Source organism: Egretta garzetta, unplaced genomic scaffold (assembly GCF_000687185.1).
Source record: "Egretta garzetta isolate BGI_Z169 unplaced genomic scaffold, ASM68718v1 scaffold208, whole genome shotgun sequence".
Lineage (NCBI taxonomy): Eukaryota > Metazoa > Chordata > Aves > Pelecaniformes > Ardeidae > Egretta > Egretta garzetta.
In genome coordinates, this window is record NW_009260403.1 from 602,763 (window position 1) to 625,888 (window position 23,126).

Genomic DNA, 23,126 nt, shown 5'->3' on the forward strand with positions numbered 1-23,126 from the left:
TTCTCAACCCGAATGTAAATGCTGCTTTAGCTTTTCTCTCCAGTGACGTGGATGGGCAGGTATTACAACCTGTTCATTTTCAGCTTCTAGCAACCCTCCTTCAGAACCAAGCCCAAGCAGCTGCCATGCTTCCCCTACCATCTTTCAATCTGACCATCTCAGATTTGTTGCAACAGCAAAATAACCCTTTACCCTCAGTAACACAGATGACAGCCCCACCTGATCATTTGCCAAGCAATCAGTCAGAAAGCAACAGGGTGGAGACCCTTTTAACCAACCCCCTGGGCAACCCTATTCCAAGTTTTTCAGGCACTGACACTACTTCTAACCCCCTGCTCCTCCCAGCTGTCTCTGGGGCCTCAGCATTAATGGCCTTGAATCCCCAGCTGGTGGGAGGTGTCCTGAACTCTGCATCGGGCAACACCGCTAATCATCCAGAGGTTTCCATAGCCACCTCCTCCCAAGCAACCACTACCACAACCACTACATCATCAGCAGTGGCAGCACTGTCTGTCTCAACCCTGGGTGGTGGGACAGCAGTGGTGTCAATGGCAGAAACATTGCTGAACATATCTAATAATGCTGGGAATACATCTGGTCCAGCTAAACTCAACAATAACTCTGTGGTGCCACAGCTACTTAACCCTCTACTGGGGACAGGTCTGCTTGGTAAGTTCAATTTCTTCACAGATATAAAAGGAAAAAAAAAAAAAGGAAGAGGGTTGGGGAGGGGGAATTTCGGATTCTAGTTTCTATTTTTAAGGACTCCACTTTATCATACTCTTTATTTTGTAAGGCTTTTGTATGTTACAGCTTGTTTATTTCTATTGAGAAAAACATAACTGTTACTGTCAGAAATTTAAAATACATTCTAATCTAATTCAGCCACATTTAATACTGGTTTTGGAAATTATTTTGTATTCCACTCTTCGTTCTGATGCCACCTAGACCTCCTATATACACCTTAAAATTCTGCAAGCAATTGGACTTGTTTCGTGTTTTCAAGTAGTAAAAAGCACAGGCGCATCTCTGGGATGCAGTGTTTCGTTTCAAGCGCATGTGGCATCACAGGGTTAGTACGAGTAGCTGTGCAGTAGATGAAAAATGGCCAAGTGCATTTTTCCAAGTGAATCAAAAGTGCCAAAACCGTAAGCACACTCCCTGTAAAGTAATCCATGAAGCACTCAAAGTAGGTCCTTGCACAGGTTCAAAGAGGAAGGTTGCCCTTCGAGCCCTTTATCATGTATTTATATTTTCTCATTTCTCTGGTGTTATTACTTCAGCTTGTAGTTTAGAAGCCCAGGGTAGCTCGCTTGACAAATACCTACATCGCAAAACAAGTGATTAAAAAGCCCTTAAATACTAGTTTTTGCTCCTCTGTCTTTTGAAGATTTTTACCAAGACTATATAACACAGCTAGTACTCCTCTGTTGTTTGAAATACGTAATCTAATAAATGGACTAGTAGGAGGAATTAAACAGTGGCAGAGAGCTGATAAGTATTTTGACATAATACCTCATACTTACCTACTAAATGGCTATTGTGAACTCAACCCTACTTTGCATTTCCCACGTAAGATACAACTGACCGGGGATTCTGCAAATGGCAATTTTAAGAAAACCATGAGCTTTTAATTAAACAAAAAAACCCCTGTAAAATGGGTACATTTTTAAGCTTTATTATTGCGTAAAGTCAGGTTCCACGGCGTATTTATTTTACTAGAACTATAATTTTCATGTAAAGTGAGGTTTTCGTGTAATACAAAATGTTAATACAGTTGTTTCTCTAGAAGGTAACAAAATATTGAACCAAAAAGCCTTTTGCTCATTTGCAGTTAGCTCATGTTATTTTGTCATAGTTAATGAAAAACTAGTTTTGTTGGGATTTTTAAATTATTTTCTATTTATATTTTTCTCCCCCTGCCCCCCGCCCCCCAACCAGTACTGTTTGAAGCAGTCACTCTTTGGAAACTTAAGAGTAAGATTCTGAGACACCGACTATCATAGAAGCTCATTCTGCCATACTTGGCCCTGTACCGTTCCAAAGGCAAAGACGGTCACGTCAGAAACCTTTAGACAGGGTCCAGGTAGATGTGACATGCAAAAGACGCAATACTGAAGAAATAAAGGAATAGAGAGTAGGAGACACATGCCTTGAGGACCAGTCCGTAGAAGATTGAAGGGGAAAAGTGTTATTTTACAGAGGCGTTTGCTTAGCAGTCAGTTAAAATTTGAGTCAAGGAAATTCCTCCTGACTGTTGAAAACTTTACTGACTTCTGTTTCCCTGTGTTTGAATTGCAGGTGACATGTCATCTCTAAACACTACTTTGAATAACCATCAGCTGAGTCATCTCCAGTCGCTGTTAAACAACAATCAGATGTTTCCTTCAAATCAGCAGCAACAGCACCTTCTCCAGGGGTATCAGAACATGCAGGGCTTTCAAGGCCAGCCCCCAATTCCTGGCCCAGCTAACAACCCAAACCCCATGGCATGTCTGTTCCAAAATTTCCAGGTAGAAAGCAAAATGAAATCAATATTCAAACAAATGTCCAACCTGTAGTAGGTAAAATTATATCCTCCATAGTTTGATGTTTTTGCTCAGTGATTAAGATGATACAATATATCCAATTGCTTGCCTCCTGCGGTAGTTTTTGAATTTTGCAAATCAGTAGCATTTGATACTGAAATTTTATACCTTCTTCCTTAGAAATTAGGTGTAGTTTCTTTGGAAACAGTTATGCTGCATGGATTGAAAAAGATACGCTATATGTGTTCTGACAATTACTATACATTTTTAGCAAAACCATTTTCCATTCCGCAGAAATGATCATAAATTCCCATTTAGACCACTCTTAACATTAAAGTCAGTGGTGAGAAATAAATATTGATACCATTTTACGCTTGTAGGTGTGATGGGTTGACCCTGGCTAGATGCCAGGTGCCCACCAAAGCTGCTCTATCAACCAGACGGGAGAGAAAAATATATCAAAAGGCTTGTGGGTTGGGATAAGGACAAGGAGAGATCATTGGCTAGTTACCATCATGGGCAAAACAGACTCAACTTGCTGAAATTAACTTATTACCAATCCAAATCAGAGTAGGAAAGGATAAAAACCAGTCCTCATATTCCCACTGAAATTGAATGGAAGAGGTAGCTGTGGTGGGGATTGTACAGGCTGAAGAAAACGGGCATTAGGATGAATATGCTATGACAAACTGTGCAGAAATGATACCTCCCTGCTCTCCACCTTAAGTAGACAGTTCTTCAAAATGCAAGTTGAACTATCAAACTAACATGACAGGAAGCATAGCAACCAAAATTGGCAATAAAACCAGAGTTAAAATACGTATTTATTATTATCCAGTATTACCGTAGTTGCTGCAGAATTCAGGACGTGAAGACAGAAGCAGACAGATAGTGCCAGAAAGTGCTTTCACCCTTTAAGAAAGAAAAAGAAGATGTGTCGTTTTCTCAGTGGAGATGTTTCACTGCTATTGCAAAATTGTAGTCCTTTAGCTGCCTGTTTCCTCTCTTTGTTTTTGTATGAATTTTGATAGCTTTATCTCAGTATTTTTTTGCTTCAGAACTCTCAGTTACAGAAATAGTAATGGTAAGTATTTAAAAGAGCTTTTGGAAACATTTTACCCTCTTTTTTTTTACAACAGTTTTTTTGTTATGGCACTATTATTGACATTGTCTTCACTGCCTACGTATGTGACAAGAAATATAAAAAGCACAGTTGCTTTAATCAGAAGGTTACAGTTTACTGTGGCAGTGCCTGACATTACAGCTGCAATGCAAAGGGATGAGGGCATGGTTTACAAGGGACTGAAGCAAAAAGAGATCCCACGAGAGGAGCACATAAGCAAAAAGGAAAAAATAGAAATGTTAGCCAATTCCAAAAGGACAGTGATGGCCTACATTCCAGACGTTGAATGAGGAGCGTACAAGATGCCCAGAAGAACAGTTACTAGGGAGGAAAGAAGCAAAATTATGGTCTGGGAAGGAACGGAAGAGAATAGTTGAGAATAGAAATCTTGAACTTGGTGGAATTGTGTTTAGGACTTGAGAGGAAAAAAAGGAGGGTGCTGTACCTCAATCAGAAGAAGAAATCCCTGAAAAAGGTGATAATGTAGTCTCAGCAGTGCATGGTAGGTTGTAGCATTTCATGCAAGGCACCTATTTAGATCCACAAGGCAGAGACTAAGAGCCAGTGGTTTTGTTTTCCTCTAAATTATGGGTTTGTTTTCTGTCTAGCTTGTTCATCATTAAGCTTCGTAACTGGTGTATAACCAAACTAAAATTATGTACTGTAACAAATAGCCTGGCCACCATCCTGAGGTTTTTTTATTAAAATGAAACAAAGTTTGGCTGTTGAAATGGCACTTGGGACAGAATAGCAATTTCCATCTTTTTCTCTACTTTTTCCAGGTGAGAATGCAGGAAGATGCTGCTGTCCTAAACAAAAGAATGATCACTCAAATGGGAATGGCGCCAGTTCCTGAGAGCTCCAACACTATGCTTCCTCCTTTCCAAGAAACATCGTGTGATTTGCAGCAAAGAACTGAACCATCTCTTGGACAACAGGCAAAGGATAACCTCAATGTCGCTGCTCAGGGTGATACATCGGTGGACGCTATCTACAAAGCAGTTGTAGATGCTGCAAGCAAAGGAATGCAAGTAGTAATCACCACTGCCGTTAGCAGTACAACACAAATGAGTCCCATTCCAGCTTTGAGTGCCATGAGTGCCTTCACAGCCTCAATTGGTGACCCATTAAATCTTTCTAGTGCTGTCAGTGCAGTAATCCATGGAAGAAACGTTGCTGTTTCTGATCACGAAGGTAGGATAAGGAACACTAGAGGAACGCGAATACTGAAGAATTCAGAGCACGGTAAAAACTCAAGTGAAGGGGATGGGTATGAATATTACAAATCAACAAGTTGTAACACACCCAAAAAACAGTGGGAAGGGGAGCAAAGTCCTGTCAGTGAGATAAATAGATGGAAATGTGATGAGTTTCTAGACCACTCCACCCATATCCATAGTAGTCCTTGTCACGAAAGGCCCAATAACATCTCCACACTGCCATTGTTACAAGGCGAGCAGCATCAGATACTGTTATCACAGCGAAACTGTCAAAGTGATAAAATGTTGGAGGAGAATTTCAGGTATAACAATTACAAAAGAACTATGATGAGTTTTAAGGAAAGACTGGAGAACACTGTGGAACGATGTGCACACATAAACGGAAATAGGCCTCAGCAGAACAGAGGGTTTGGGGAGTTGCTGAACACTTCCAAACAAGACCTGATTCTGGAAGAGCAATCTCCAAGTTCCTCAAATAGCTTGGAAAGTTCGTTAGTTAAAGACTATATCCATTACAATGGAGATTTTAATGCCAAAAGCATTAATGGGTGTGTGCCTAGCCCTTCAGATGCTAAAAGCATCAGTAGTGAAGATGACCTAAGGAACCCAGACTCCCCTTCTTCCAATGAGCTGATACATTACAGGCCGAGGACGTTTAATGTTGGCGACTTGGTCTGGGGCCAAATCAAAGGACTGACTTCATGGCCTGGAAAACTAGTAAGAGAAGAAGAAGTTCACAATTCATGTCAACAAAACGCTGAGGAGGGGAAGGTATATTTATATATATATGCACATATCTCTCTATTTATATACAGATGTACCTATGTCCATACGGAAGTTTTTCCAAACTATCTCGGTCCAGTCTTTGTTTTTTTTCTCTGTCGCTCGTTTTAGTAGTATGCGTTGCTTTTTTTCATAACTGTAGCTTGCACAACTGAATTTTTCCCATAGTTCTCTAATGAGAAACTTCTCCCCAAGCCATGAAACAGATTATATTTTGGCCTGATTATGCCTTACTAATTGGTGCACAAAAGACTTGCTACACAAAAAATGTTGTTAACAAAAAATTGTTTAACGCACATTGTGTATTTAGTTGAACCTTCTGGCTATGTCCAAAGAAACTGATACGGAGATACCTACAAGTGGTGAAAACTGCAAAAAGGAAAACTGATCTAATCAGATTGAGAAGTCTGTAATAAGTAAAAGCTTGCTGATTGACACATCGGCTCTTCAAGAGGAAATGCATGCGCATTTTCACCTTGAAAGGAGGTTTTGACCATCTTTTAATAGTGAGGAAAGCATTCCAATTTGCTCTTTCATATTAAATCCATTTTTGTGTTGACAATTTCTATGCTTGTTGGAGAATACACAGAAAATACAGTTATCAAGGAGATACTGGTTATTTTTTTATGATAAATACTTCAAATTCTGGTCTCCCTTACCTGTATAACATTATATTTTTGTAGTTCTTTATAAAACATTTCCAATCTTCTCTATATAAATATTTTTAAGTGCTGTTTTATAAAATGCAAATTTAAAAAATACGTAAGCAGAAAGGAAGATCTAACGAAGTCATGTTTTACCTCCGTCAAAGAAATCAAACCACTTAAAAATTACGTCCTTTTTCCCCATATACCTGCCTAGTACATTGCACAACAACGGTCATAAGAACGTAAGAACGGTGATAGTAGGTCAGACCAAAGTCTTCCTTTCCCCAGAATTTGGCCGACAGCAGATATCGAGAGGGGAGAGGGAACAAGAGCATGTTGAGGAGCGCTGCTTCACCAACAGCCTCTGACTCCTACCGGTGCATAGCTCAGGAGCTTCTTGAGCTGGAACTGGTGTATCTATAGAGTAACCACCACTGGTCTTACTGCAGTTCAGAGTCGTAGAGTTATCCGAGGTTGATGTGCAAATGTCATTTCCCCAAACAGTCCAACAGGTCTTTCATGAATTGGTGCTGTAAATAACTGGGGTGATGTTTGGCCAGAATGGTTTCAACCCTAGTTTAAGAGAACTTTAGTCTCTCTTTACAGGTGGCTTCTCTGTTGATCTCCTTAGCCACAAAGGTTTCAAAGGGCTCCCGTCTGAGTACGCTGCACGGAAGTGTTCACTTTATAGAGAGAAATCGGCGTGCTCTAGTAACAAACGGAAGAGCTCATTCCTTACAAAGGGTAGATCCCAAATTACAAGTCAGTTTATAAGGTATAGGCAAATGAGGTGGACCACAGACCGTAAAAGATCAAACAAAACTGGAAGTGTACAATATTCCTGTCCCATATGGATGATGAATACAGTAATTACACTGCACCTATGTTCCAAGTCTGCATTTATGTATTACCTTCACAAAATTGTGTATCCATCTCTGTGACTGGTTTGATATATATATGAAGAGCTTACTTTTTATTACTTTTGTAAAGAGGTGAATTTTTTTTTTCATTTGCATTCCTTAGCGGTTTTATAAGCTTACTCCTCAATTTGTGGGTACCAGAACGTATAGCTGCTTTTGTGCAAACCTGACTTCTTTAATTTTGTGTCTCTTCTGTACATTATATAAGTATCATGTACTGTTGTATTCAGTGGCACAGATTTTATTGTATACTGAAGCACAAACAACGGGGAAGCAAACTGTGGCCATGTGCACGTTGCTGCTCACGCCGTGCTGTCAAGGTACTTGTGGAGGCAGCAAGGGAGCTCGTTTCAAATTCTTCATCAGGAAGTCCCACGTAATGGATCACCTCTCCCATCAGAAGGCGTCTCTCATTTAATAATAATAATTTTAAAGTAGAAAAAAAAAAAAAAAAGTCTACTTTTCTCCAAGTCCAGAGTGAATGACCGTTCCGAAGGTCAGGAGTTGAGGTTGAAAGGTGGGATACAGGGGAACATGAAAGAGGCGAAAATGTGCGTGTGCTGTGTTCTGTTTCTCATTGCAAATAGGCAGGAACTCCCATGCACAGTGGCAATCTATACACATGTTCAAACACTCCTATAATATGTTGTACAGCTGCATTCTTCAGATGTTTGGGCAGCCTCGTCTGAAGAAAAGAAAAAATAAAAAAAAAAAACCCAACCACAGCAAACCAATAAAAATAACCTTGAAAGCCAAAAGGAAATAACCTTGCAAATCAAATGGTCCTCAGAAATTCTGTGCTTCAAGAAAATCCCGAAAGGTTACAATTCATGGTGGGCGTCACTAGCAGCAGTTCTGAAAATGGTATTTTCTGCAGCGCTTTCTTAAAACATCTTTTAAAGTATTTGTATAATCAAATGTTAACCCTCCTATATTGTAACATTAGTTTTGCGATTCTGTTGGGATTTCATGGTGCTTTGTATATTCTCGGTTCTTTATATCATAGATAATTTGATTTTTGTTTCCATTTAAAAGACTTGGGGTATTAAATGTAATAAGGCTTCTGTTTGAAGAGCAGCTAGCATGGTGCTTCCCTAACAGGACAGGGAGGAATATTGCACCTTTGTTTCCTAATGAACGCTTGCTTTTTGGGTATTGGAAAATTAAAGAGGAACCCAAGGGAAGTGCAGCCGTAGCAGCAGCAATTTCTGAAAAGGGAAGAAGCAAGCCCCGAAGCTGCACGCATCCTAAAATGAAGGATGTGTATTTCGTTAAGTAATTAATTTGATTATTATCCAAATCAAATCACCTAAACAGGAACAAGGCTTTGAGAGCAACAGTCAACAGGTTTGTGTGAGCAGGAGTTGCCTGCTGTGAGTGCGTGTCATAGCGATTCTTACGGGGCAAGGCTTGTTCTCAGTAGGACTTGCCATCAGTTAAGTTAGGTTTTTTAATCTGAGCTTTTATAGTTGTACAGATAATAATAGGTGTGATTTCTCAGTGTCCCGAGAACCCCATTTGTATGTATTTAGTGTTGTAATGGCTCATTTTAAATGAAGGCATATGATATTATTAATCCAAATATATCTCTTACAATTTCTTCCGATACCATGTTATGTCAGCAATTTGATGCTAGTTTTTCAAAAAAGTGCTAGCCGGTTTTTTACTCTTCTACCATCACAAAACTCCAGTAATGAAGACATTGATTTCTTTTTGTTACTTAAGTCCCGTGTGACCCAAATGTGATATTAGCTCTTCATAAAAATATTTGCCCTTGAACTATCTTACATATCTCATGGCAGACCTATGCAACCCTTTGCAGAGTTTGTTCCTTATACACACACACACACACATATATATATATATTAATATTAGCATCCATGACAACTCTGCCACGTAGTAAAGCATCCAAAGTAACAGATCAAGATGATTACGTGAGTGCCCTTTAATTCTGTTCAGCTTGAAAAATACAAGTTTCTTTAGCTGTTTTTCAAACATTCTATAAGATGAAGGCTCGAGCTATAGCGTATTGCAGAGTAACATTGCCTCCGATAATACCGCATTAATGTAGGAGATGTAATGTATAGGTTTCTGAAGCTCATTCTGAGGGCTGTGTGCCTCTTCTTCTCATGTTTGCCCTTCGAAAAGCTCCACGGGTTTTGAATAGGGAGTGGTTTTTCCGTACACGTTTGTATTTTTCCGAAGTCTGATTAGGAGAGAAATTATTTGAAGGATTTGCAGTCTTACATTACAAGTAAGCAGAGTTTTAAGGGAAAAACGCTACAGTCTGCGGCATAATTGAATCTGTTTCATGAAAATAGAAATCTTGCCTCCCCGTGTGCAGATTTCACCAGTAATGGCTCTTGTCTTGTAAGTTCCCGAAACCGCAGTATTCCCCAACTTCATTAGCAGATGCGTAAGTTCAAGACATGTGAAATTTGGTTTAAACATGCATTATATTGGGCCTTATTTCTAGAGATTTTGACAACTTGCTCACTCATCAGCTTCACATTGTCACGTCTAAAATTCAGTTTCATTGTGAAAATAAATTATTTAGTAATTGAAAGGCTGCGTTTAGAAGGAATTTGCATTTAAATTTATTTTTCAGATTGTATATAGGCGTGCTTAATAAATTTGTATTTATAGAATTAATTTTCCTCGTGTCAGAATACAAGCTGTACTTTTTAATGAAACAAATGTTATATAAGTTATGCAAAGATTAAAAAATAAGTCAAGCAAAATGTAGCAATACTGACAAAGAAAAAGGAATTTATCCATTCGTTTTCTTTAAATTTGTGTGTTTAAATACCCTTTTTTGTTTTTACAAGCAGAAATGACTGAGCCAAATCAAAACAATGCGCGGAGTTAAGTGGGTTAACGTTTTGAGAATGCAAATGAGAAAATCATACGGATGATATAATGAATTTTCTTTCATGTTTGTATTGGTTATGTTAGTACTAACTGGTGCCTACCCAGTGGTACCAGTGACGATATGCAACGATTGATGTACTGATTGCTTAAAAGATTATCATTCTGGTTGAGTTCAAGAGAACTTAAATTTCCGGTTAACGTACTTTGAATACCAGCTCAGCAGCCCTGTTGAGCACGTGCTCAAACTCGTTCCTCGCTAAAGTATGTGCTTAAGTAAAGAGGACCTTTCTCAGGACCAGTAAATGAGCGGGCTAAAGCGAGCTCTGGTTAAAACTCATAGATTCCTAATGCATAAATAAAGTTTGTCACCCTGCCCGCCCCCCTTTTAAGGCCTTAAGCACGTACTTTGGCTCTTCTGAAATAGGAATTAATTTGGCCGTGCCATCAGCAGCGTTGTTGGACTGGGGCGTTAAATGCTTTATCCAGAACTTTGCGGTGATGCGAAACGCTTTTGTGTTGATGGCATCTGTAAAAATTGTATCGTGGGTACTAGGCAACTGGGTATTTTAATGCGTTCCAGGTGGTCTCAAAGGTGTAAAATACATTTGTAAAATGTGAGTACGGAGTATGAGACTTTAACAACGGTGTTCATATTAATAATACAAAGACAGACAAGGCTTTAACGATATTATCTCCCTTCTTAGTTTTGTTTTCTTAAGTGCTGTGGGTTTGTTTTATGTATTTCTCTTGCTAGTGGTGTGGACACCTAGAGAAACTGTAATATATACATATATTATGAGGGGGTGTATATAGCCATTCGTTAATTTATTCTTTGCCGGGAAGGTTAGTGTCCTATGGATACAGTGAAAATTAGGCTCCGTAATAATTCATGTCTAGCAGTGAAGTAAAAGCGGTGTTTAATAATTGCAGGTCTGGGTAATGTGGTTTGGTGTTCGTACCTTCTCTCAGGTGGAGCCAGAGAAGTTGAAGACACTAACAGAAGGTCTAGAAGCTTACAACCGAGCCAGAAAAAGGAACAGAAAGTAAGTAAATGCCCATTTATTTACTAGTGAAATGGAATAATTAAATTCTTTTCCTTCCTAAGAGTCTCATTTTGGGGAGCTTAGCATATCGGTCAAACTGAAGAGTTAATTTTCTGAATTCCTTGTGCTGCTTATGATAATCATGCGAGATCTTTGATATCTGCATTTTTATTGCATCTTCTGATATTTACAGTAGCCTTTGTAAAATGTCAGCCTACTTGTTTGAGCTTTCATGTGTAGGATTTCTAATTTACAGCAAAAAAAGTTATTACATCAAAACTATTCTGACCAAATACGCTTTTTAACAAGATCTGCCCTTCTTATCTCTTCCCTCTCCCTCTGGCAGCTGCTGCTGCAGGCTGAGCACAAGTTTATTCAGATAAATTCAGTTTTATTTCCCGTTGCTGAGAAGCGTTTCAGAATTTGTGAAGTCTGGCTGTATTTAACCAGGCCAGGGGCTCAGTGCAGAGCTTTGTGTCAGGCGCGCATGAACTGTTTGGGTTTCCCTTGCCTTTTAGCTTTTATTTACAAATATACAAGGCTAGAAAGACCGTGAAACAGTAAGTATTAGGATACGAAGCATCAGCATAGACAAAAAGAGAAAAATGGTTGACTTCAGGAGGAAAAAAAAAAAAAATCTGGACAGCTGTAAAAGGATAGAAAAGTAGAAATTGTACTATGATTGGATTTGTTCTAGGATGCTGTTGCTTATTTACTGTTGCAGTGAAAATCTATGCCTTGGAATCTGTGAGAATTTAAAGTCAGCTTGCAGTGCTTGTCTTCAGCAAAATAATCACAGGCTTAAAGGAATTAAATAATTATTTGCCTTCAACTCCTTTTAAGGTGTAAGCTTTTCTTCTATTTATATGTCACACAGCGCTTAAGAGAAATAATTTTTATGCCAATGAGAGACAATGTCGGTGGTTGTTTTTTCCAAGATCATCCTCAAAATATCTTACTGGAGTTCAAGGGTGTGTGGTGAGAACACAGAAGGGCTTTTGGCAACTCCCCAGTTGTTTGCTCGTGTCCCTGAAGCGAAATACGTGACTCAAGTAAGGTGGCACCAGGAGCAAATGGAAAGAGGTGTTAAAGTTGAGATAAACAGTACAATTTAAGAAAAACTCCCATCTTCTGATTTGCATTTGTATATTTAGCAGACTGCAAGGATTGTCTGCAATTCCACTGAATCCAGTGGCCTTTTTTTGTGGCCTGTCTGGTTCTGCCCCATTGCTTGCCCATAAGGAAGGTATGATTACGAGGTAATCAAACATCCCAGCCAGTCCAGGGCACCTGGTTGCCCCTTTCGTAGGGTCGCTTTACAGCCCTGGCGGGTTTTTTCTCCATGTTTCTACTTGTTCTTACTTCATAGTTCAAATCATTCGGTATTTCTTCATGGACCCTTCCTCTTTTTCCTGGGTACTGGCATAAATAAATAAATGAATAAGCTATTCATCTCCTTATGGTCTTCTTTCTGGTATATGGCTCTGTAGTATCTTGTTAGACACAGGTCCAGATTTTTCAAAACTTTTAGCGTTGGATATAGTTGCTCCATGTAGAATACTCCTGTTTCTGTTTCCTACCTGTGTAAGTACTCAGCACTCACGCGTGTTATGTACTGGCATCACGTTGAACGCTTCTCCAGTAAAGAAGACATGGGTAAAGGAACCCGGGAGAAATTTATGTTGCGAGAGCATGGACTAGCATCACCTAGGTCCGGTGTCTTTAGCAGAGCAGGCTTAGCATCCAGGACCTCAAAATGCCATTCAGATACCTTAACGCCATAAATTACTCTTCGTGTTGGTGTCTCAGCCCCAGTATATTGTACAATTTTGGCAACAAATGGTACTTATGGGATTACTGCGGTAGTCCACTGCACAGTCTTGCCTCAATCTCCAATAATATATATTAATGTTATATATTAAATATAAAGTTATTAAAACTAAATAAAAATGAAAATGTTTGCAAAGCTAAAAAACTGTATTATAATAGGGATATAATAGGATGCAATTCAAGCTGCACCCTATATCCAGTATTTGCAAATTGTAAATCTTAATTTAACCTCAGGTATTTGTTTTTAAAATGGGAACGTTTTGTATATTTGGTTTCTTAGGTTTCTAAACAAGACACCAGGAAAAAAAGTCATTGCAGCAGGTTTGATCGGCATAGTCAGATGTGTTAGCTCTGTTGCACAGAGCTTTGCAACTTCAACAAACAGTACGATCTAAAGCATTTTGTGTAGCACTTTGCTAGACAATGGTCAGGTGTCTGCTTGGGGATATCTCAGAGGCATGGTGGGACTCCTAAACTGTCGTCTTTATTCAGGGCCTTGTAGGAAAATGCACGCTGGTGCAAACTGCTGAGCCATCCCAGCCTTTCTCAGTTCCACCTTGTCTCAGCTGTTCCGTTCTCTGAGCCATGTCCCTTCTTGCTTCCAGAAGGTCAGGACACAGCAGCTTCCTCACCTATCCAGGTGTAGTCTCTAGAAGATTATCTGCTGGGGGCCCAGTCTTCCCTTATCACAGCCTCATCTCGTGCAATCTTTGTTCTTCCCAAGCTCTGTAGTTACCTGGATTCCTCTGTTCACAAGCGTTCTCCTGTCCCACCGCATACAGAGCACCCTCTGTGGGCCATACCCAATAGCAGTGTCTCCTCCTGTGGTTTCCTGTTCCTCTGTTGTTTATCTCCAACACCAGGCTTCTCTCTTGTCAGGGATGTGCTATTACCATCCCTACCATTACCATCTCCACCATCCATCCCAAGTTATCTTAAAATGAAGTTTGAATGTGGCTTCTTAGCATCAAACAGTTGAAGTCTCTTGATGTTCCTCCTATTGGGCGTGTGCCGTGTTCAGAGTTGAACAGGACTCCAGGAAGGGAAGATACAATGCATCTCTTCCACCACCTTTCCATCTTCCAGCTCCAGTCAGTCTCCATCCTGACACAATCTGAGTCTCTGACTTCTCTAGCCGTGAGTCTACCAGTGGCTTGCCCCATGCTGTCAGAGCCAGGCAAGGTGGATGCACTCAGCCATCCCCTGTTCTCGCTGCAGGAGCTGCCCACAGCAGCAATTGCAGGTGAGGTCTGGAGTATGTCCACCGTGGGAGGGAACTTCAGCTCAACACATGCTCAGACTTCATTTTGATGAATCAATTTGGTAAAATTGTAATGGGCCCCAGTAGGTAGGAGGAGGATTAAAAGAAGGCTTCTGACAAAAAGTTTATCTTCCCTTCCTGAGGGGAGGAATTTAAATCCTTCTCCAAAGCTCTTGGCCATGAGAGGTTTTCGAAGAGATGATGTGCTGCTCTTTAATGAGTGATTAAGTGTGATATTCGCAGGTCAGTTTGAATCGCTAGAGACCCAACCCATGTTTATCTGATGTCAAATTCTCAGATTTTTAGCTGCAGTAAATGGATATTTTAGTGGTGGGTACTTCTGAAACTTGGATTTGCTCAGGGGCAGATCATCATCTTCACAGTAAAATGAACATAACAACAGTGTCTTAAGACGACAATTCAAATGATCGTTTGTATTTTGAATACTTTCAAGTGGCTGTTTTGCCTACTAGCAATAATTTCATCGATATCGTAACGAGTGGGTTGCTGATAGGGCATAATGTTGATTAAATAACTTTACATCACATATAGGTAACTTGGCATCCGAAATCTGCTTCAGTCAGCAGTGCTACCAGTTATTAAGATATCTGCATGATAAATAGAGTCGTGTTACCTTTACAGGGTGTTGCCACTGAACAATATTCTGTTCGTCATTTACAATATCTCAGGGTGCCTTCGCTTGCCCAAGTTGCGTAGCTTAAGCTTGGTTTTGCAAGCAGCCTAGGCCGAGCAGCTCAGAAACCCAGGTGGACGTGTCAGGCTTTGCACGCCAATATTTATTTCAGTTTATCTTATCATTTCTCCAGTTGATTTAAACTCCCATCAGGGTACATGATTTTAAAGTCGCACCAAACTCCTTTACCACCGTTTTAACTAATTCATTCAAAGCCTTGGTTAAACTTGTGCAACTTCATACGTGGATGAAGTCCTATTACACTTCACTTTTGTACGCTCAGGTCATTAAGGTTTCTGGCTTTTTGAATTTTTTGTGCAATTCGTGCCCTGGTATAGCTCAGATGACCGATGCGAAATGGTGTTAGGGTATCTCTTATTTGAATAATGGGTAACAGACCCTCTGTTCTCCCGTCTTTGATCTCCCAGCTGTACTGGTGGTTATGAAAATCATTTTGCAGAACGAGGGGGATAGAATTACTGTCGAGCAACACCGGCTCGATTCTTCGTCTGTGCTGCTTCCTTGTCAATCTTGCTGATGCTTTTTGTTGCTATAAATCTTTAGTCGCAGGGAAGAACGTCCCAGCTGACGTGATGGTCGGTCTGTCTGTCTTAAAAGGGAAGATCTTTTTAGAAAGTGTCTCCTCCTGTGAAGGACGGTCCTAGTGACCCAGCCATCCTTGCTAGCTTGGGATGAGCTGTTCTCTTACCTCTCTCTGCCCTTATCCTTCCTGGTGATGCGGATGGCTCCCTTCCTTCTCCCCTCATCTCTGCAGCTCCGAAGCAAGGACAACAGCACTTTCTTAGGTCCTGAGGACATCGTGATGGATGCTCGTAACACTGTCTCTCATCTCCAGGACGATCTCTCTCTCATCTCATATTCAGCCACTTCTCTTCATGTTCATTACTCTTCTAAATGTACCTTTTTGGTTGAAGTCATGAATGAACCAGCCTATCTAAATATATATATATATATATATATATATATGCTTTTCAGCACAGATCCTCAACAAGCTGTTGACAAATGACAGTAACGTGTGCTCAAGTAACAAACTCAAGTTTGCTTGAAACTCTTGAGGTGTGACCATGGAGCCACAGAAGCATGACCTGACATGCAGAGTGTGGTGTTCAAGTGGGAAAACTCTTTAAAAAAACAGACATAAATCAAAAGTGTCACTGCAAAATCAGATGTGTATGGAGCTGCCCGATGAGTTGGGGTAACTTCCGTTTGCAAGAAGGTGTTCTTCTCCTTACCCCTGCCGTAGCCCTTGGTCTGCTGTCATTCCATAGAAAACTAGCAACATTTTAGAGGATTCATATGACTTATTTTCCTCTGGCTATTTAAAGTTAGAAGCGTTATTTAAGCTTTGTGCTTTGGGTAAGAGGACAACTTTGCAGCTCACGCGCTGATTTTTCAAGAGAAGGCAGTGTACGTTATTTAGGTAACCACATTTACGGGGTGGACACAGCACATGGCGTGGAGTGGGAAGCAGGCAGAGGCGAGCTGGCACTGGAGGTTTAGTAACAGCTGAAGTCTTTAAGAAAGTCCGGAGTAGCTGGGTCCTCCTCTTCTGCTCCTGATTAAAACCCACGAGAGTCTGGCCCTTTGCTAATGATCTAAAAAAAAACAATTGCACAAAATGCTACGTTACCGTGAAGTTCTCTTGCTCTTCCTTCACGGATGTCATCTGTCTTGTGGATATTGCAAGTGACCATGCAACTCCCTGAAGTGCTGGCTTTCGTTTTTCTTCTGTAATTTTAACACAAGCCTCTAATTTGCATAATATTGTATAAAGGTCTGATCTCACTATTTGTACTGTAACAACCTGGGAGAGGCTCTACAGCTGGTACCATATATCCAATGAGTTAATGTCTGTATTATTAATTTTTTAAAAGTTTTTTTTTCTTCTGCCAAGAAGTACTGATGGCATTATTTTTTTTTCTTCCTAGAAGTGGAAAGCTAAATAACCATTTAGAAGCTGCTATACACGAGGCCATGAGTGAACTAGACAAAATGTCTGGGAATGTAAGTTCCTTTTCACGTTAGCAATCATCTTCTTTTCCTATGGTTCTGCATGTCTGTCAGTTGAAGACGGGGCGTGTTGGTTTGGGTTGCTTTCTAACAGAAAGTTTGCTTCTATTTTCTTAAATAATGTGGAATTTTCAGTGTTCTTCCTGCATTAAAAAAAACCGTTTGCAAACGTCTAATCATTCTGAGAAATGGGAACAGATGTAGCATTTTAGTTACATTGCTGATTATATTATTTTTTACAAAGGTTGGATTCCTGGACGTACTGATAATAGTTGGATCAGTTCCAGTCCTGTTCATAGCCCATGGGTTTTCCCTGACCAGTGGCACAAAATCAGGCTCACTTGTTTTTCAGTTTGAGTAGTAAGATATTGCAACCGCGTTTAAAAGCATCGTTCTTTTGAATGTGAACTCTTTGAGCAAAGCTTTCCTTATGTGAAATGAAAGATACTGTCACGAAAGGTAAGAGCATTCCTAATACCAAATCGAACAGGGCTCTTTCTAAAATATTTACACTGTTATTACGTAAGCCCAGTATCTTTCTAATATAAAATTTGGTTTATGTAATGCACTCACCTTCATATTTAGAATATGTCTGCAATTTCATTGAAGCACACTTAGAAATGCAAAAAAAAAAACGTATCACAGCACGACTAACCTCTCATATCTCAGCATTGCCAGGTACTCAAATTATTAACTGTAAAACATTTGAATACATAAAAAAGTCTTTTTCCTGGTACTCGATGCTCAGTACGGAGGATGCTCGTACGTGTGCATACTTAGGAGCAGTAAAACTTGAGGGGAGCTACTGGAGTACATAAAAGGAAATGTATACAGAACTGCAGGCGTAGAGCTGCTTTCAGAAATGTTAAATAAGTTTACTCAGTAGCTTTTAATGGCTGCCGTGAGTAATAACAGAATCAAATCTTTTGTTTAAACTCGTGAATTTTTCCGAATGAGGTTGAGATTTGATTTAAAACGCCGCGTGTTTTCCTCTTTGGAAGGAAAAGGAAAGCAGGATCTGATTGCAGGTCCGTTGCAAATGCATACGGGATACGTGCGTGGCACACGCGTCTCTGCGTGGGTTACGCTGCCGCTGGCGTGTTTGGATGGGAGCGTTCTGCCGATACCTTTTTTTCATTTATAAATCCAGTAATAGGAAAAGCTGTATGCTGCATGCACGCTAACCACGGTATGAACTGGCGCTGCAATGGGATTTGCTGATCAGGTTGTTTCGTAATGCAGCAAGCTAATGTACCAGCCTGCATGTCGTTACATAGTCTTGATTGATATTTAATTATCTGGTCACAGAATTGGCGATCAGGGTTTATTTCCATAAATATTATGATTCCTAGAAACAATCAGAAGGGAATCAGTGGTTCTCTTAGCGACTTGCACGTTGTCAGCTACTACTCTTCAGGCATCGGTTGCATTTTAGATGAAAAGCCTGTGCAAACAAAATAATTAGCTCGAAGAATTATTTCTACTGCTAAGAGCCAATAAATACATAGTAAATGTTAGCAGTCTGAAGGAATTCGGGATGGACTGAAGGAAATAATTCAGCTCGTTGCTGAAGGATTTGTTTCTGTGCCTGGCTGCTGTTTGGAAGCTGCAGGCTCCTCTTCCCAGAACAGCAGCTCGCTCCCACCGACAGATGGTGGTGGTATTCCACGCTAGACACCAGCGCCTTCCGCCACGGCTCTTCTTCCAAATATGTTGTGTTTTTTCCTGAGCAGCCAGTGACAAAAACTGTTTCACAATCAAATTAATCTAACATTTAGCTGAAAATTTAGTATTTCCTTTTAGTAATTGGGTGAAGACAGAGTTTGCTAAGCAGAGCTCGTTCCTGAATAATGCTGCCACAGACCTGAATTTGACTTCTCTTACTTTTTTCCCTGTTAGCAGTATTTTCTGCTAACCACCTACTTCCTACCTTATTGCTCTTGTCACGATGATGTACAAATGTTTGCCTCTGAGAATGTGACATAATTGCAGTTTTGGGTTGGGTTCCCGATTACGCGGTTTCGCAATTGCTGTAGCCGGTACCTGTCTCCAAGGGAGCAGAGGTTTGAGGCGTTACCGGCTGCAGCACCAACGCTTTTCTCCCCAGTGCCTTGAAGTTCCTGAAGTTCCTTTTAATTCGGGCTTCCACGTAGACACGAAATAATAAGAACCGTTTCGTAACAGGCACCTCAAGCAGTCCTGTAGCTCATTTATTACTGGCTGGTTCCTTTGACCAATATTCTGTGCTAACTTCTGAATATACTTATTTTTAGGTCCACCAAATCCCGCAGGGAGACAGACAAGTGAAGCCTCCAAAACCCAAGAGGAGGAAGATCTCTAGATAACATTGAATGTCTTTGTTACTGGTCCAGTACTTATCAAAATGAACGTGCACATAAGTCTATATGTAGGTATTGATATAGACGCGGTTATATCAATATTTATATGAAGACAGATAGATACCATCGCAGGGTGCTACGCGGATTAGTGGTACAATATTTTTGATGATTAGGAGGGATAGCGGTTGCTGGATAAGCCAATCAGAAATCTTGAAAGGTTGCAGTAACAATGTCAGATGATTACTGAAATTTTTTTCTATAATACTAAAATTGTGATTATAAGAAATAGTCCAAATGTTTCTGAGAAATTTTCATTGTGTATATAGATAATACAGAATTTCATGGTGATATCTGAAATGTAAATACTGTACAATATTGTCATGTACAAGCGTACCTAATGCACACTTTATCTTTTATTGTACAAAAAATAGTGTACAAAATTCTTTGGTTTCTATTGAGTACACATACAAGAGACTACCAGTGTAAAGTGATAAATAAAAATACAGCCTAAATGCTTTTATATGATAATGTAAAAGATGCTGTTTTTGTATTTAACAGCAGAGAGAAGGCATGATTATGTAATACCTTAATTATGACATACACTTCACGCCACTGAGTGTCCATTGATACTGTCTGTTTGGAATGAACCTTGCCTGGAAGTACTGTACTCCATTTCAGGTCTCTGTAGGAGAGTGCAACCTTGCAGATTCCTAACGGGATGTGGGATCACAGCTCTAATTAATAATTCAAAGGCTGCAACTAGCGGTTGCGTTTTTATTTACTTAACTTTTAAAGTAGAATGCTGTAGATTTTATTAAAAAGAAAGAAAGTAGATGGACTATTTTAGTCAGCCATTTCTGTAGTTAAAGTTTCATAGCCACCTGATAAACTAAACAGTTTCTATCCCCCGTAACGTTGACCCCTCAAAACCCCTAGATTTATTAGCTTAAATTATCTAACGTCATTAACCATCGTGTTTACTTTTAAGGGGGCAGAGGCCCTGCTTTAATAATGTGATCAGCGTTGATTACGGTTTGGTTTTGCAGTAGAATGAAAGGGCATGCTCCGCAGCGTTCGTAAAAGTAATTCCAGTATCCATCTCGCAGTATTAAAACAAAAAGAATTAAGGGTGGCTTACAAAACTATTAGCAACAGTAATTTTTATCAGTATTATGTAACATATCAGATTTATTTTATTTAAAAAGAATTATTTATACCATTAACAGATTCTTATATATATTAATGTGGCTGAAATGTGCAGGTTAAATCTATTAACCAAATTATTTATGTTATATTAAGTGAGAAATGTGAAACATATGTAGAAAAAATTAATACACTACAGATTTAAAAGTCTAAAGCTATGAGCCATTATAAAATTAACGAACGGAAGTGTAGCACAACATTATTTCCATTTTATTTCATTTTTCTTTTTTAACACGGATGGTGGTGATGGTGATGGAAGCAATGACATCCTCTGTCTTCAAGGCTTCCCGGAATAACTCCGTTCACCATTCCCGGTCCCGGGGTGGAGTCCGTAACCCCTACCTCTTCGTCCGGGACCACCGCTTACCTCAGATTTCCTTTTTTCCTCCCCCTCCCGCCCCGAGTTCCCAAATCTCGCTCTCTAGCTAAGGACTGGCAGTGATCAGCACCCTGGGAAGCTGGCGGTATCGCCGCTCTCCAGATACCCGGCACTCGGCGCCAGGATCACAACTCATTGCTCCTCTTCCCATCCGCCTTGCCCAAGTCCCAAACTCCTCTCTCTGAAGGACCTGACCGAGACCAGCCGTCCCCGAGGACGCCGGCACCCGGCGGCTTTCCCAGCCTCGGATTTATTAGCTTAAATTATCTAACGTCATTAACCATCGTGTTTACTTTTAAGGGGGCAGAGGCCCTGCTTTAATAATGTGATCAGCGTTGATTACGGTTTGGTTTTGCAGTAGAATGAAAGGGCATGCTCCGCAGCGTTCGTAAAAGTAATTCCAGTATCCATCTCGCAGTATTAAAACAAAAAGAATTAAGGGTGGCTTACAAAACTATTAGCAACAGTAATTTTTATCAGTATTATGTAACATATCAGATTTATTTTATTTAAAAAGAATTATTTATACCATTAACAGATTCTTATATATATTAATGTGGCTGAAATGTGCAGGTTAAATCTATTAACCAAATTATTTATGTTATATTAAGTGAGAAATGTGAAACATATGTAGAAAAAATTAATACACTACAGATTTAAAAGTCTAAAGCTATGAGCCATTATAAAATTAACGAACGGAAGTGTAGCACAACATTATTTCCATTTTATTTCATTTTTCTTTTTTAACACGGATGGTGGTGATGGTGATGGAAGCAATGACATCCTCTGTCTTCAAGGCTTCCCGGAATAACTCCGTTCACCATTCCCGGTCCCGGGGTGGAGTCCGTAACCCCTACCTCTTCGTCCGGGACCACCGCTTACCTCAGATTTCCTTTTTTCCTCCCCCTCCCGCCCCGAGTTCCCAAATCTCGCTCTCTAGCTAAGGACTGGCAGTGATCAGCACCCTGGGAAGCTGGCGGTATCGCCGCTCTCCAGATACCCGGCACTCGGCGCCAGGATCACAACTCATTGCTCCTCTTCCCATCCGCCTTGCCCAAGTCCCAAACTCCTCTCTCTGAAGGACCTGACCGAGACCAGCCGTCCCCGAGGACGCCGGCACCCGGCGGCTTTCCCAGCCTCGGCTCTCGCGTGCCAGAGCACGCAGCACTACCTCTGGGCTCGCCCCCGGGCTTTCTCCTGTCGGGCAAAGCGGCTCCCCCCCCCCCCCTCCCCCCCAGGGATCGCAATAGCTGCACTGGCTACAGGGGCCTGGAGGCAGGAGCCCTCCCTTCCGCGGGGTAGGTTCATTTGTCTTTTCCGTAACGCCACCGTCCTCCATGCAAGCTCATGTGAAGGGATCGATTTTATTAATTTAAAAAAAAAAAAAAAAGGAAAAAAAAAAAAAAAAAAAAAAAAAAAAAAAAAAAAAAAAATATTTTTTTGGGGGGTGTTAGTTTAGCTCACGTTTTTTCTGTTCCGAGGTGATGTTGTTCGTTTAAAGAGTCGGTGTTGTCCATTTTCCACGCCAGCCCGCTTTCCTGCCGTCTGTCCACCCCCGCCTGGGTTTTCATTCATCACCGCGTGCGTGTGTGCGTAGGTGTGCGTGTGTGAGCGCCTGTCTCGATTTAGTTTCTTTCTCCCTTTGCTTTCTGTCCTAGAACCGAGTTTGTATTGACCGACCCTCCTTTTGGCATTTTAACTAATTAGGTTTGTACTTTCTCACCAATGTATACTTTACATCAGTAGACTATGTAAAGTATTTTTGTGCACTTGATTTCATTGGTTGATAATGGCATTGATGTGGGTGCTAGGAGTAGTTTGTTTCAGTCCATACCAATTTTTTTCTCTTTTAGAGTTTTTATGGTTTCATGTAAGCAGTTAATGTAAATATTGTGAGCATTACAGGTCATGCAGTGTTGTAACATTTTAAAAAAATGTTGCACCTACTTTACGATTAAAAAACTGGTCACTCATACTTGAATTTTGCCCATAGAGCCATTTCTTTCTCTTTGCATTAAAGCATAATATACTTTTTTGATGGAGGCCCAACCCTTCTTTCTACCTTATTATTTTTTGTTTAATAAATCTATATTTTTTCTAATAGAAGACTTAAAAATGAAAATTTAAAAAATACTTTTTGCCTACTTTCTAATTTAAGAGAGAATTCCTATATTTAAAAGGTAAAAAAAAAAAAAAAAATACTCCATTGTGGAAAGTGGAACACCACTTTATTTGTCATTAATATGGCACAATC

At 40.2% G+C, this 23,126-nt stretch overlaps 1 protein-coding gene across 1 annotated transcript in view; it reads left to right on the forward strand.

The window, feature by feature from the left end:
• Positions 1-20,408, forward strand: part of MBD5 (methyl-CpG binding domain protein 5) — a 128,271-nt gene extending 107,863 nt beyond the window's left edge. Inside the window, 6 exon segments of the mRNA XM_035898934.1 lie at positions 1-669; positions 2,302-2,513; positions 4,434-5,642; positions 11,062-11,135; positions 16,870-16,945; positions 19,225-20,408. The exon segment at positions 1-669 is cut by the window's left edge and continues 41 nt beyond it. Coding sequence (XP_035754827.1) covers positions 1-669; positions 2,302-2,513; positions 4,434-5,642; positions 11,062-11,135; positions 16,870-16,945; positions 19,225-19,296 — 2,312 coding nt within the window. The 3' untranslated portion in view covers positions 19,297-20,408.
• The last annotated feature ends 2,718 nt before the right edge of the window (positions 20,409-23,126 follow it).